The following is a 14418-nucleotide window of genomic DNA, read 5'->3' on the forward strand; positions in this document are numbered from 1 at the left end:
ATGAATGATTGTACTTACATTCAACATCCACTGTGATCCTTTTACTAACAGTTGGAGGAATTCCATTTGTAGCAATGCAAAGATAAGCTCCCATTTCTGCTCTCGTAATTTTACTTAAATTCAGATGCTCTCCTTCGTATTTAAGTACTGTAAAGAAACAAATTTATTTTACTTCACGTGCAAATGTAAGAATGCACCGCAATCAAGAAGGCTGTTTTCGACGTTTGCTTAACAATCTTAAGCAAACGACGTAAACACTTAGTTAACAAAAGTCTAATTATTATTAATTTTCTTTTGGATCTATCAAATCAAAATTAGCTCGGTTTTAACACCTAGTGAAAGCCGAAAGTAGGTTTTCTCTTTGCTTATTATTGCCAAACTATGGACCACTACTGAAAAACCGTGGGATCTCCACGCGGATGCCAATAATTGGCAAATTACTAGGTACGGAAAATAGTCTTACATGTTCTTTGTGTATTAAAGTTTAAAGGTAAAAACTTAGTTGATGTTCAAAATGATTGTTTTAAAAGGCAAAAAATTGAAGCAAAAAAATAGTAACTTTTTCTGAACAAAATTTTCCGGTTTTGAGTGTAGGCGACTGTGTTACATTAGCTTTACCTGCAGTAGATCGAGGACCACTTGACTATAATAATATTTTAGGGGTTATTACTATCGTCCAAAATGGTGTTTATCAAATTGGTAGAAAGGATGGTTTAATTAAGGGTTGGTTTTCTCGAACCATAAAATATCTCTTGGAAATCTATAATATTTTTCAAATATAAGTTACAAAATTTTTGGAATTCTTTTTCACATTTATCCTTTGTTGATGTAAATGAAGTTTATTTTCTGTACGTTTTTATTTCTAGACAATATTTTAAATAATAGTTTTCATTTACAATTCAAATAAACTTAAAATTTAAATTGATATTTAAATAAAACTTTTAATAAAGAAAAACTACATTTAAATTATTAGTGGGACTCAGTTGGGGAATCTAACTGACAACAAACAAACTGTTATTTAACAAAAAAATATATAACAGTATTTAAATTTAACAGAATATTAGCATAACTTTCTTGGCGCATAGCAGAATTATCATATCAGCAATCCTGACATGAAACAGAATTGACATTTCACCGGTCTGAGATACCATACAACAAAATTGTTATATTACAACAGAACTGATTTATAATAAATTTTTCTTCTATCACAATTAACATGTAGCAAAATTTACAAAATCAATAAATTTATTTAAAAAAATCTGTCCGCGCAAGCGCGGACACATTCTCATCCGCGCTTCGCGCGGGGGCTCGCTTCGCTCGCAAGTTTCAGCGCGCCTCGGGGCGCGCGAATATTGATCGTCGCGCTTCGCGCTCCGGCAATTATTCCACACGTCGCGCTTCGCGCTCCGTGTGTTGTTGCGCGCTTCGCGCGCAAATGGCTCGCTTCGCTTGCGGCGGTCTGCAATTGTTGTGCATTATTTGTGTTCTAGTTCTTATTTCCTATTATATGTTTCGTAAAACATTTTTTTTTTCTTAAAGTTACTACGACTTTAAGGATTACATTCTCATCACATGTTTTTGTTTGCTGATGATTGCGAGATAAAGTGGATTTAAATGTATATTTTTGGTCTTGATGATTTAAATTGTGAAGTTATTTTTTATTATAGCAGAAACATGATTTGCAGAAGCAGCTAAAATATTCTTAAAGTATTAGTATCAAGTTGTTTGTGTAGTGTAGACCGGAGCGTAATGGCTAACTTTTCACTCTTTGTTGATTTACACGGACATTTTTGTTTTAATTAAGTGTTTATCTCCTAGAAAAGTTACTCTAGTACCTCAGCTTTCTTTTAAAAAGTCGAACGTCCCTATATTACGCTTACTTTTTTTTCTACAATGAACGTACACTTCGTCGGTATCGTAGGTATTGCTCTTTTATACATAGCGTGTTGCATTAGCCAACACGCCCTAGGGGTACTTGGGAAATATTTTGTAATTTTTATCAATACAGTAAGTGTGAATCAAAAATCTAAAATTGACCCTCAAAAAATGTTTCAAGCTTAAAACGCGATTTTAGTTTCTTTTTTAAAGTTATTTTAAAAAAATTAGAATGAAAAAATGAAAATTTTGAAAAGTTACTTTCATATGTGAAATACAGATTTTCTACTATATTTCTTACAATAGTTATTGAATAATAAATAATCAACCTTTGTAGAAACTTGCAGTACATCAAGTTGTCTTTGGAGTGAAATCATTTCGATTTACGATTTTTAAATAAATTACAATTATTCATTACGCCCCTTAGCCATTATGTCCCGTTTTCCCTATATACGTGATTTGTAAATATATATCAAGTGTATGATTAAAAACATGTAAATTTGGATACAGTGAATGTGATATTTACCCATCGTTTTAACAAGCAAAAGTAAAACACCTCCACTAAGCTGAGACAAAAAGTCAAAAATTCGAAAAAAGTTTTTGAAAAAATTAAGTTTTTCAAAAGTTATCGTCGGACAGACAGACAGACAGACAGACGTAATCGACAGACCATGTTTCTTGGATTCAGGGCACCTCAAAACGCAAAGATTTCATAAAATTAGCAAATAGTATATTAAGCAACAAGGTACCGTAAAGGCAGCCTTTAAGTCCCGTGTAACTTACGAAATTTTTTATTCTAAAGGCACAAAAGTGGCGATTTAAGATAGCAGACGACAGGGAGTAAAACTCATTCACTTGTTCGACTTCTATGAAAATGGCGGCATTTTTTTTCCATGAGCAAAAATAACGCATGGGAATAGCTGTTTTTTTTGTCCATGGGAAAAAAAGGTCGCCATTTTCATTCAACCTGAGGTATAAAAAGTCAATTTTTCATCAAATCTAATACCTCCTCATGTGATTAGAATGTAAAAAACCATTTCCAACAAGATAGGACCAAAAATTAAAATGTAAAAAAGGGTCAGACCAGCCAAACTGCATTAAAAAAATTTCATTGATTTTCTAAAATGTTAAAACTTTTATGAATATATTTTAGTTATAACATTTTAGAAAATCAATAAAAATTTTTTAACCCAGTTAAGCTAGCCTGACCCAAAAACTTAAAAAAAAAAAATTAATTTTCTATGAAAAAATGTTGTAGAGGAAAGTTGTTTGTATTTGTCTAATCTAAAGTAATATAAAGTTTAAAATAATGAAAATTGAAAAAATTGAATTTTCAAAATTTTGAAACTACTGTAGTTTGCGTAGTTTTCGACAAAAATTGCTGGCTAACGAACTCGATCTGTATTTTAACACTAACTTTGTGCATGCAAAGTTGCAAGTTGATGCAATAAGTTTTTCAAGAGTTATCGTAGGGACACCATTGTGTCTACAGACAGACACGAAGACAGACATACGGACAGACACTTTTTTTAGACCATGTTTTTCGGACTCAGGGGACCCCAAAACGTCGAGATTTCATGAAATTAGCGAAAGTCAATTTTCGACCAAAACTAATACTTTCTCATATGATGAGAATGTAAAAATTGACATACAACAGAATTAATATTTGATTTAACAGAATTGATACTTTAAAGACATGACACGCAACAAAAGTGTAATTCGACAGCTACTTTGATAATGTAACATAACCGACATTTTACAGACGCGACATTAAATGCAACAGAATTGATAGTTTACAAAACAGACATTTGATAGAATTGTCATTTAACAGAATTGACATGCAACAGAGTTTTTTTATTCAACAAAATTGATATTTAACAAAGTTTAACAAAATTATCATGCAAGACAATTATTTTAGTGCAAATTATTAAATTATCCAATCATTATTTATTTTACATCTTTACATTATTCAATTTAAAAATTCGTGCTAAAATAATTATGTTACACGTCTATTCTTTTGAGTGACAATTCCGTTGCATGTCATGTCAGTATATATAGTGTCAATTCTTTGAATGTCACTTAGCTGTTTCTATTTCAATTTATGCAGGGCGAATAGGTTGAAAATTCTAAATCAAGTTTAATATGATTTTTCTTGTTTTTTAAGACAAATAAAGAGATACGTATTTTTTGGTTCGTCGAAAAAAAATTTTATCGCAGAGTTATGAGTATTTGAAAATTTTAAGGCACATAGTGATTTTAGAGTTAAACAGCTGAAAAATTATTTTTAAATCTTTCTAGTTTTTACAAAAATCAATATTTTTCAATTCTGCTTCTTGATTTTAGTAGTGTTTTTGATACTCTTTCTTTACAAACTTGAAAATTTGAAAAATTTTGAAAATTAACAAAATGGCGGCCATTTTTTAAAAAATCAAAAAAGTCAATTTTCTCAAAAACATCATTTTTTAATTTTCTGCAAATTTTTGTGTGGTTTCTAGATGGAAAAAGGAACTTTTTCCAAAAGGTCTCATGTTCGCTAAAACTTTTTGGAAGTCGCTATAATTTTTTTTAGAAAATAAAAAAACTCATTATTTTGAGTAATGTGTCGACATATATATTTTTCATGTATACAAGGGTGTTCATCTTTTTTAATAGTGCTTTTGACACTTTTTCTCTTCAAAATTGCAAATTTCAAAAATTAACAAAATGGCGGCCGTTTTTCAAAAAATATAAGATCTCAATTTTCTCCAAAACATTATTTTTTATTTTTCTGAAAATTTTTTTGGGGTTTCTAGATAAAAAAATTACCCTTTCAAAAAAGGTGACTTTTTCTTAGTAAAGTTAATCTTTAATATTTTATTTATTAATAAATATTACAATAAACATAGTTATTTTTAAAAATTTTTTAAAATGGCTGCCATTTAGTTAATTTTTGAAATTTTTTAACTTTACTAAGAAAAGTCACCTTTTTGAAAGGGTTATTTTTTATCTAGAAACCACAAAAAAATTTTCAGAAAAATAGAAAATAAAGTTTTGGAGATAATTGAGATCTTATATTTTTTGAAAAACGGCCGCCATTTTGTTAAATTTTGAAATTTTCAATTTTAAAAAGAAAAAGTGTCAAAAGCACTATTAAAAAAGATGAACACCCTTGTATACATGAAAAATATATATGTGGACGTCCACATGAAAAGGGCCCATTTTGTCGGTCATTTTCAAAAGTAATCCGTATTTTAAAAATGGAGGTGTGGAAAAATTTAAAACCTTTTGATTTTTCATCTTTAAGGTGTCCTGGACTGTAAACAATTCTTATCTGAATAACTTTCTAGAAGAACCAGAGATATTGATGTTAGAGTCTTTTTTTGTAATTGTCGAAATGAAAATTTGGATATTGCGTCAATTTTTTTATAATAGAGACTGTCAAAAAATTTTAAATAAGTTTAATATCTATTCTTTTTCTTCAAATGACACAATAAAATTGTACCTAATCATTAATCTTGTAAAAAATGGTTTTTCAATAGAAAAATTGTCCTTTTTAGAAAAGGGCCCATATTGGCGATTTTTCGTATTTTCAAAATTAAGAGGGGGGGATGGTTTTAAAAATTAAAAACCTGTTGGTTTTTTATCTTCAAAGTGCCCTGAACTGGAAACAATTCTTATCTGAATAACTTCCAAGAAGAAACAGATATACAACAATTAGTTGGTATCGCAATCTTTAATTCCGTTTTTCTCGAAATGAGGTTTTTGGCGTTCTGAACTTTGAAATTCCGTAACTCAGCGAATTTTTAACCAAAAAAGTTCTAAGACCACTCAAAATTTTCCAAATTTTGCCAGGAATACGCCCATATAGATAACTCCAATAGTGCCAAAATGGGCCCTTTTCATGTGGACATGAAATAATGAGTTTTTTTATTTTCTAAAAAAAATTATAGCGACTTCCAAAAAGTTTTAGCGAACATGAGACCTTTTGGAAAAAGTTCCTTTTTCCATCTAGAAACCACACAAAAATTTGCAGAAAATTAAAAAATGATGTTTTTGAGAAAATTGACTTTTTTGATTTTTTAAAAAATGGCCGCCATTTTGTTAATTTTCAAAAATTTTCAAATTTTCAAGTTTGTAAAGAAAGAATATCAAAAACACTACTAAAATCAAGAAGCAGAATTGAAAAATATTGATTTTTGTAAAAACTAGAAAGATTTAAAAATAATTTTTCAGCTGTTTAACTCTAAAATCACTATGTGCCTTAAAATTTTCAAATACTCATAACTCTGCGATAAAATTTTTTTTCGCCAAACCAAAAAATACGTATCTCTTTATTTGTCCTAAAAAACAAGAAAAATCATATTAAACTTGATTTAGAATTTTCAACCTATTCGCCCTGCATGAATTGAAATAGAAACAGCCACTTTATCTATCTGACAATTCTGTTGCATTTTAAGTCAGTAAAATGTTAATTATGTTAAATGTCAATTCTGTTGCACATTATTTCTCTTAAATAACAATTCTGTACACGAAGAAAAACCAATAAAATTACTGTGCTTGTCACCTGAAAGCATGTTGAAAATGTTTTTACCGAACTATTTGTATTGGAAAAATGGAAATGTTGACATGCGCACAATTTTATTTCAAATGGAAAAAATTTTATTTTTAAAATTGCCTTGGAATATACTACCTAACAACATAAATAAGATGATACTGAAAAAAAGTAAATTAAAGATTAGTCGATATTTGAATGCGATGAAGGTTTCATCTTATTCTACTTTAGGGTTGAAATATTGTTTTGTTGAAAATTATGCTAATTGCTTGTAATTTATTTAAATTATTTGTTTCGAGAGATGTTCAAATTAGTTTCGACCAGAATGTATAAATTAAATGATAAGATGTTACTTACGTTTTTCTTTATCTTTGGTCATTTATTGCACATTTAGTTGCATGTCATAACGTTTCGGCTGATTTTCAGCCCTCTTCAAATAATCCTATCACAGTCATAAAATTATAATCTCCATATCGCTAGTCATAGGACGTAGTCCATCGTCATATTGCCAAAATAAATACGAATACATACAATTACTATATTAAAAATTAAAAATAATTGTCTGATTAGATGATATCACATTTTGTTGCTTTCAATTTTTAATTTAGTAATTGTATGTATTCGTATTTATTTTGGCAATATGACGATGGACTACGTCCTATGACTAGCGATATGGAGATTATAATTTTATGACTGTGATAGGATTATCTGAAGAGGGCTGAAAATCAGCCGAAACGTTATGACATGCAACTAAATGTGCAATAAATGACCAAAGATAAAGAAAAACGTAAGTAACATCTTATCATTTATTAAATTATTTATTCAATTTTTTTAATCATGTCATTCATAAGTCAAGAATACTGTGACATGTATTTAATCTTAGGTGATTGACACAGAAATACGTGATTAGCTGCGGATCGATTCCCGCAGAATTTATGGAAACCAAAAGGGCAAATGCCTTCATTTATTACTTTTGAAAGACTGGACCAACGATTGAGGGAAACAGGAAGCATTGAGCCACACAGAAGAGAAGGTGTTAATAATAATAAAGAAAGATTTGTCCCATATATTTTATGTACTGATAAGTGCACATTTAGCAGAGAAGGTATTTTTAATGTGCACAATAAGGATGAATACAGTATTGTATTGAAAAAATTTAAAACTCATATTATAAGTGAGTCAAAATTTCGCAAATGTACCACAGGTTGTCGGTACAGCAAAATTTTGACAGTTTGTTTGTAATATACAACAGCATGAAATAAATTCTTGACCTGTATGTTTTTAAAAGGATTCTTTCTACTCTTTTCAGTCGTGTGTGAATTTTTTGAAAAATGTTAGTTTGAATTGTTAAAAATTAATCAAAAATACTTTATGTGAGGCTCGTTGGATGCGGTATTGAGTAAGCTTATTAGATTGATTACTTCAAAACTACTTTTACTTTATTTGTTTATAAAATATATCGTTTTTTATTACTTTTTGTTAATTAATGTCGCGAAAACGAAAAAAACATAATTTTTTCATTTTTAAAAGTACTCGTCTTAAGCCATATAGGGGGAGGGAAGAATTTGTTTTTGGTTTTCTTTTTTGGTTTTAGCGGCCCAAAAAACATAGGAATAGACACCCTACTCCACTTTTTTTTAAACTGAAATTCCAACCCCCGGAAGCAGTTGTAAGGGGGTGGTAGCAGGAAAATGGTAGATGAAAAAAAATTTCATGGTCATATTCGGTTTCAGCGACCCCAAAAACATTGGGATAGAGGGGTGTGACCTCTGGGTTTTGACTTTTTTTTGTGTGCCTGTGATATCATTGCTAATAAGTTTTTTATTAAACACATTAGTATTATTATTTTGTAATAGTCTTCCATGTACATTGTAACGTGGTTTTCAACTAACCACGTGCAAATACCTCGAGAAAGTCTCGCCGAAAAATCTAAAACTAAATTTATAACATTCGCAAGATTAAAAGTCAATCTTATATCTAAATTAAAACAAAAACCTGGCCAAATCCGAACTCCTCGACAAATAATTATTTATGTTAATATTAATTGTTTATGATATGATTGTCAACGACGAGTACAATAACAGGGGCCAGGTTAAATACAAGGGCCAGTCGAAGGGCGCATGTGTGAAGGACGGTGGACGTCTTCCCGCCTAATTGTCAATTTTTCTCAGTTCGGTTCTGGCCAGCCACAGGTACACGAGTAGTCCCGCGATACAATTATTTGCTGTGATAACAAGTAACAAATAACCAAGATGAGCCGCGCCGAGGAATACCGCAACATGCTGCAGAGAATTCGAGGTTAGTGGACGACTCAACTTCGCTCGCCTATACCTGGTCCACCAGGTTATCCAAGGGGAAATATTGGTGCCGGCCAAGCACGTGCTCTACCGGAAGCGTGGTTTCCATCCGTGTTGTTTGGCTTCTACAGAAGTGTGGTTTTCCAGTTTTGTATACTTCGATGATTGAATAAAATTGCAGTAATCTTTATAATACAAGTCGTGTTATAGAAATTTGTATTTAAAAGTGAGTGTTGTGACGTCTCTTCCTTCTCTCTCGGCAATAGAAATCACACCTTGAGAAATATTCATGCTACATAAAGTAATCGAGAGTTCGGAAAACGAGCTAGACCGGAAGTGCTCTTGATAAAGAAATAGTCGCGAGGATCCGGGTAGAATTCTACCTGGCGCCTGGGGAAGATCCCCGTATAAATAAACGGATCGTCGCAGGTATGTTCATGAGTCCAGAGTGTGGGGCTTGTGAATCGTTTGATAAATAAGAAACTACGCCATTTTTGTAACGATTCGCGGGTAAGATCCGCAAGTAGACGTGAAGATCGTTACAACATGTAATGTACTATTGCTAGAAAGAATATACAAATATTTATTTGTATGATGATAATATTTAAAATATGAACGAACTTATAAGTAAAATTTTTTAATAGATGTGTCACGCCCCGCCGTTGGTTGTCCACTGCCGAACATCAATGATGTCATCGATAGGTTTGGTCGCGGTTTTCCTAGATCAAACATTATGTGCATCATAGATATGTTCGGTATACCTTGTCGTAGTGACGGGGCTTTACATTGAACAAAAAATCAGTATTATTAGTCAGGTCAGTTGACAGCATACATTGTCAAGATGGAAGAAGAAGTCAGCAAAATGCTGAGGTTGTGCGGGGTTTAATGTAACGTGACACAGGAGGTTGTAGTTAAATATGAAGAAGCGAGAGTGGAAGATGCTCACTTCTACCAGGGTTCGGTCTAGTCGGAGAAACGATGTCGGGACAGAAGACAAATCCCTATTGAAAATCCCCATATGGGAAACCACATGGGAAACCACATGGGATCCTATGTCAAAAACCATGTAAAACCCTACTTCCATGAAGGAAACCACGTGGTTTACCATGTGGTTTCCTTAGTAATGTTAAAGATTACTGTCGCTCCTATACTTTCACCGCTAGGTGGCGAAAGTGACTTCTCTCGCTGTTGAGACAATTCTGGAAGTATATAAAAGCTGAGAACCTGTAGCAGAGAGGACGTGTTTCAAATGATCGTTTTTTTACTTTTTTGATGACTTGTAACACTAATACTATTTATTATTTAATTTTTTATTAAATAATTTTTAATCCTTTGAAAATTTCTTCATTGGATCTTTAATAAAATACTATGTGATATCTCATTAAATCCTAGGTGAAATCTTGCATGAAATGCTATGTCAATTCCCATATAAAATCCTATGTAAAATCCCTTGTAAAATTCCAAGTGGATTCCCATGTAGGGATATTCAATAAGGCGGATAATGTTTTTCACATGGGATTTGGTTTAGGATTTGACATGGGAAAATAATTATAAATAAATGATACTGTTTTTCACTTGGGGATTGACTTGGGAAAATAATTATAAATAAATGATACTGTTTTTCACATGGGATTCAGTTTAGGATTTGACTGGGAAAAACATGTGGGAATTGATATGGTTTTATGCATAGATGAACTGTTCAAATTCCCCATGTCTATTCCTAACTAAAATCCTGTCTCAATTTCCCATATGGTTTGACATGGGAAACCACATGGTAAACCACGTGGTTTCCTTCATGGAAGTAGGGTTTTACATGGTTTTTGACATAGGATCCCATGTGGTTTCCCATGTGGTTTCCCATATGGGGATTTTCAATAGGGATAAGAGATTTGTATAAACGTTGTTGTTCTAAGAAACGTTGCGTTCAAAGAACAAAAGAGAAGTAGAAGTTTAATTAGTACAGAGTCGACAAAAGACTCAAAAAAGTAGAGACGCGAGATAAATCCTCTAAAAACGTCTGTGGGCAAGGTGCTAGACAAGGCGTCGAAGCCAAGCTAAAGCAGTAAAGATTAAAAGTAACAAAGATTGTTTAAGAATGTGGGTTTTATGTCCTGACTCATAAGAAATAGAGTCCCAGTGACAAGCTGTCATCAGTGCCTTCATAAAGGACACATAGGAAGAGATTGTAAGGCAGCGGACAGATCGACTGCGTGCTTCAGGTGCGGTGACGTCGATTATAAGTTAACCCTTTAACGTCCAAATTTTTTTTTCCATTCAAAATTCATGACACTTGGTACCTAGGGGTTTTCGGGGTCCCTGATTACGAATCTGATGTCAGATTTCAAAAATTCAAAATGGCGGATCCAATGTGGCGGACCGGAATTTTAAAATTTGGTGAATTTTTATGAAACTTGGTATCTAGGGGTTTTCGGGTTCGCTGATTACGAATTTTAAGTCAGATTTTAAAAATTTAAAATGGCGGATCTAATATGGCGGACCTAAAATTTAAAATTCGTTGGATTTTTATGAAACTTGGTATGTAGGGGTTTTTGTGGTAGCTGATTATAAATCCAATGTAGCTTGGAACTAGTGGCTTACTAAGTCCACGTCGTTAGTTCTGGGTCACGCAAAGTGTAAGTTGGTTTCGTATTTAAAAATTATTAAAGACCTAACACAGTTTCTAAAATTTATCCATTATCTTTAAATGCGACATTTTGAATATTGAAAATATGACTTTTAATTCGTAATCAGTGACATCGAAAACCCCTAGATTCAAAGTTCCATATAAATTCATAAATTTAAAATTTTCGGTCCGCCATATTGGATTTGCCGTTTTTAATTTTCAAAATCCTACATCAGATTCGTAATCAGCGACCTCGAAAACCCCTAGATACCAAGTTCCATGAAAATCCATCTAATTTTAAATTTTCGTCCGCCGTATTGGATCCGCCATTTTGAATTTTAAAAATCTGACATTAGATTCATAATCAGCGACCTCGAAAACCCCTAGATACCAAGTTTCATAAAAATTCACCAAATTTTAAAATTCCGGTCCGCCATATTGGATCCGCCATTTTGAATTTTTGAAATCTGACATCAGATTCGTAATCAGGGACCCCGAAAACCCCTAAATACCAAGTTCCATGAAAATCCATCGAATTTTATATTTTTGTCCGCCATATTGGATCCGCCATTTTGAATTTTTAAAATTTGACATCAGATTCGTAATCAGGGACCTCGAAAACCCCTACATACCAAGTTTCATGAAAATCCATCAAATTTTAAACTTTTCGGTACGCCATATTGGATCCGCCATTTTGAATTTTCAAAATCTGACATCAGATTTGTAATCAGCGACCCCGAAAACCCCTAGATATCATTTTGTAATTAAATATATTAACCCTATTTGAAGATAGGTTTTTTTATTCTTTATGGTACAGCATATGTACCGCTGGACGTTAAAGGGACAAACTGTAAAAGAAGCCTAAGCTGCTTCCTTTGTTAAGAAAAGTACGGAGATAAGGTAAATGTGAACCATGTTGCCAGTAGTGGAGTCTGCGGAGTCTTTCTTTATGAACTTTTATTTATTTTAATTTGTTGTACTGTTGTATTGTTTTGCCAATCACTTATATCAATGGAATCAATTTAATTTGAATGTTGTGCGTGGAAGTTAAGGTCATACACAATCAAAATTAATTTCGTAAAAATTTTCCTGTATACAAAAAACACTGTTAGCTCGAATTCCGTATAGGTCAAAAATTAATTTAACCAATGCTAAAATCTAATATTGCTTGAATCTTCAAAATTAAATCAAACGTATTAATAAAACCTATGGCCTAGTTGTTGGTGTTGTGAAAGTATTCGACTGATGGTACTGACGAATTTTTTAGTGGTACCATCTTTAAGAAACATAAGGGGGTCGGTATGGTACGAGGAGTCGGTATGGGACCACCCTCCCCTACCCTAAATAAAAAGTCGGACCGATTTCGGATTGCTCCGGACATTTTGCGGATTAAGTTTTTTTAACTAGATTTAACAAGTAACAAGTTTCAAATGAATGTGATAAATTTTTGACAAAATTGTCCGACATATTGAATCCGCTGTCTTTAATTTTCAAAAGCTGACACCAAATTTGTAATCGGTGACTGCAAAAACCCCCGAGTAACAAATTTCAAATAAATCCTGTCATTTTCGATAAAATAGTCCGCCATTTTGGATTTTCAAAAACTGTCACTGAATTCGTAATCCGCAACTCCAAAAACCCTCCAGTAATAAGTTTCAAATTAGTCCTAAAATTTAAAAAAAACAGTCTATCATATTGGATCGGTATCAGAATTTGAAAGAGCGACAAAGTTTACGTAAAAAATGTCCTTTAAAACATTTTTAAAATAATTTTTTTGAACAAAATAAGAACTTTCAAATAAATGTTAATTTTGTATCCTGGTGGACGTTAATGGGTTAATGTAGTACAATAAAATATCATTATATTAATATTATTCTATTACAATAAATAAATTGTACGGCCGTGCTTGGAACAGCTTTTGCACGGGACTCGCGATATCTTGGACAGTTTTGAATATTTTTCAATTTTCTTATAGTTTGTGTAAAATTAAATACTTGTACTTTGAAAAAATAATTATTGAAAACATGTATTTAATTGTTTCGTCAAAATAAATTTTTGAAAAACTAAATAACTTTCAGACGTTCAGATAGGCGTAACCCTTTAACACTAATATGCAGTATGTACTACCGTTTGCTTACGATTACGAGTCACTCAATCTTCTCAGTATCGTGATTACGATAAGAAATGATATCTAAGTCATATTAGTTGTCATTTCGTGTTCGTGAGCATCCCTGTTCCACCCAAACAAATATGTATGCCCGCGTGAAAAAAATCGTTGATAGCTCAGGCATTGCACAAGTATGGCATACAGGTGGCTTGCGCACTGCTACAGCAGAGTTCACATTAGGAGAGGTACGCACAGATGTGCTATAGTTATACGATGCTACAGTTATACTATAGCTGTGCACATTAGAAAGCAGCGATGCGCACCTTGAAATGCACTTCTTCCATTCAGAAACCTGATTAAGAAATGGCATAAACTTGTTATTCTGGGATCATACGTATCTTCTGTCCACTAACCAATAATAATCCATGCAGGACGTCCTAAAGACATTTCTTTTACAACATTTTCTAAATTGAAATACAGTAATATTGTATTAAATTTATTTTAAGTTTAATTTTATGTTTACTAAGATATGCAGAAATAATGAAAAAATTCCTACGAAGCTAGGAGCGAACTCGGATACCTTAGGCTTAAAGCATTTGCGCCTTAAGCACCTCAGCCGTTCAAGACAGATATGAACCTTTACAAAATTTACGATCTCACTTGTCAATGAAATTAATTTAACTTAGAAAAATTCCAATAACTTTTATAGATTGCATTATTTTAATAAAATTTTAATGAAAAATCTAAAAATAATTATGAAAATCACTCATTTTTTGCGGTTAAAAAGGCATGTGACCTCTTAATCGACCTTCAAAAGTTGGTCCGAAACCGCGAGCATCCATATTTTTGCATTGTGCAATTTTTCGACATTCCAGCAATGGTCTTACAAATATTAGAGCTTGTTATTAGTGAAGTCAATATGAAATCTGGCTTTCGGGCGTCGGTAATATGGCCAATGGACTCTGATATTATATACTCTGACACT

At 32.3% G+C, this 14418-nt stretch overlaps 1 protein-coding gene across 8 annotated transcripts in view; it reads right to left on the bottom strand.

Annotated features, from left to right (window-relative positions):
- LOC122502831 (lachesin-like) overlaps positions 1-14418 on the bottom strand; it is a 351041-nt gene that overhangs the window by 38770 nt on the left and 297853 nt on the right. For all 8 annotated transcript variants that reach the window (XM_043613114.1, XM_043613113.1, XM_043613112.1 and 5 more), the window contains one exon: positions 19-147. In XM_043613114.1, the coding sequence (XP_043469049.1) occupies positions 19-147 (129 nt within the window). The remainder of the gene's footprint in view (positions 1-18; positions 148-14418) is intronic.

Source organism: Leptopilina heterotoma, unplaced genomic scaffold (genome assembly GCF_015476425.1).
Source record: "Leptopilina heterotoma isolate Lh14 unplaced genomic scaffold, ASM1547642v1 Lhet_24, whole genome shotgun sequence".
In the NCBI taxonomy this organism is placed as follows: domain Eukaryota; kingdom Metazoa; phylum Arthropoda; class Insecta; order Hymenoptera; family Figitidae; genus Leptopilina; species Leptopilina heterotoma.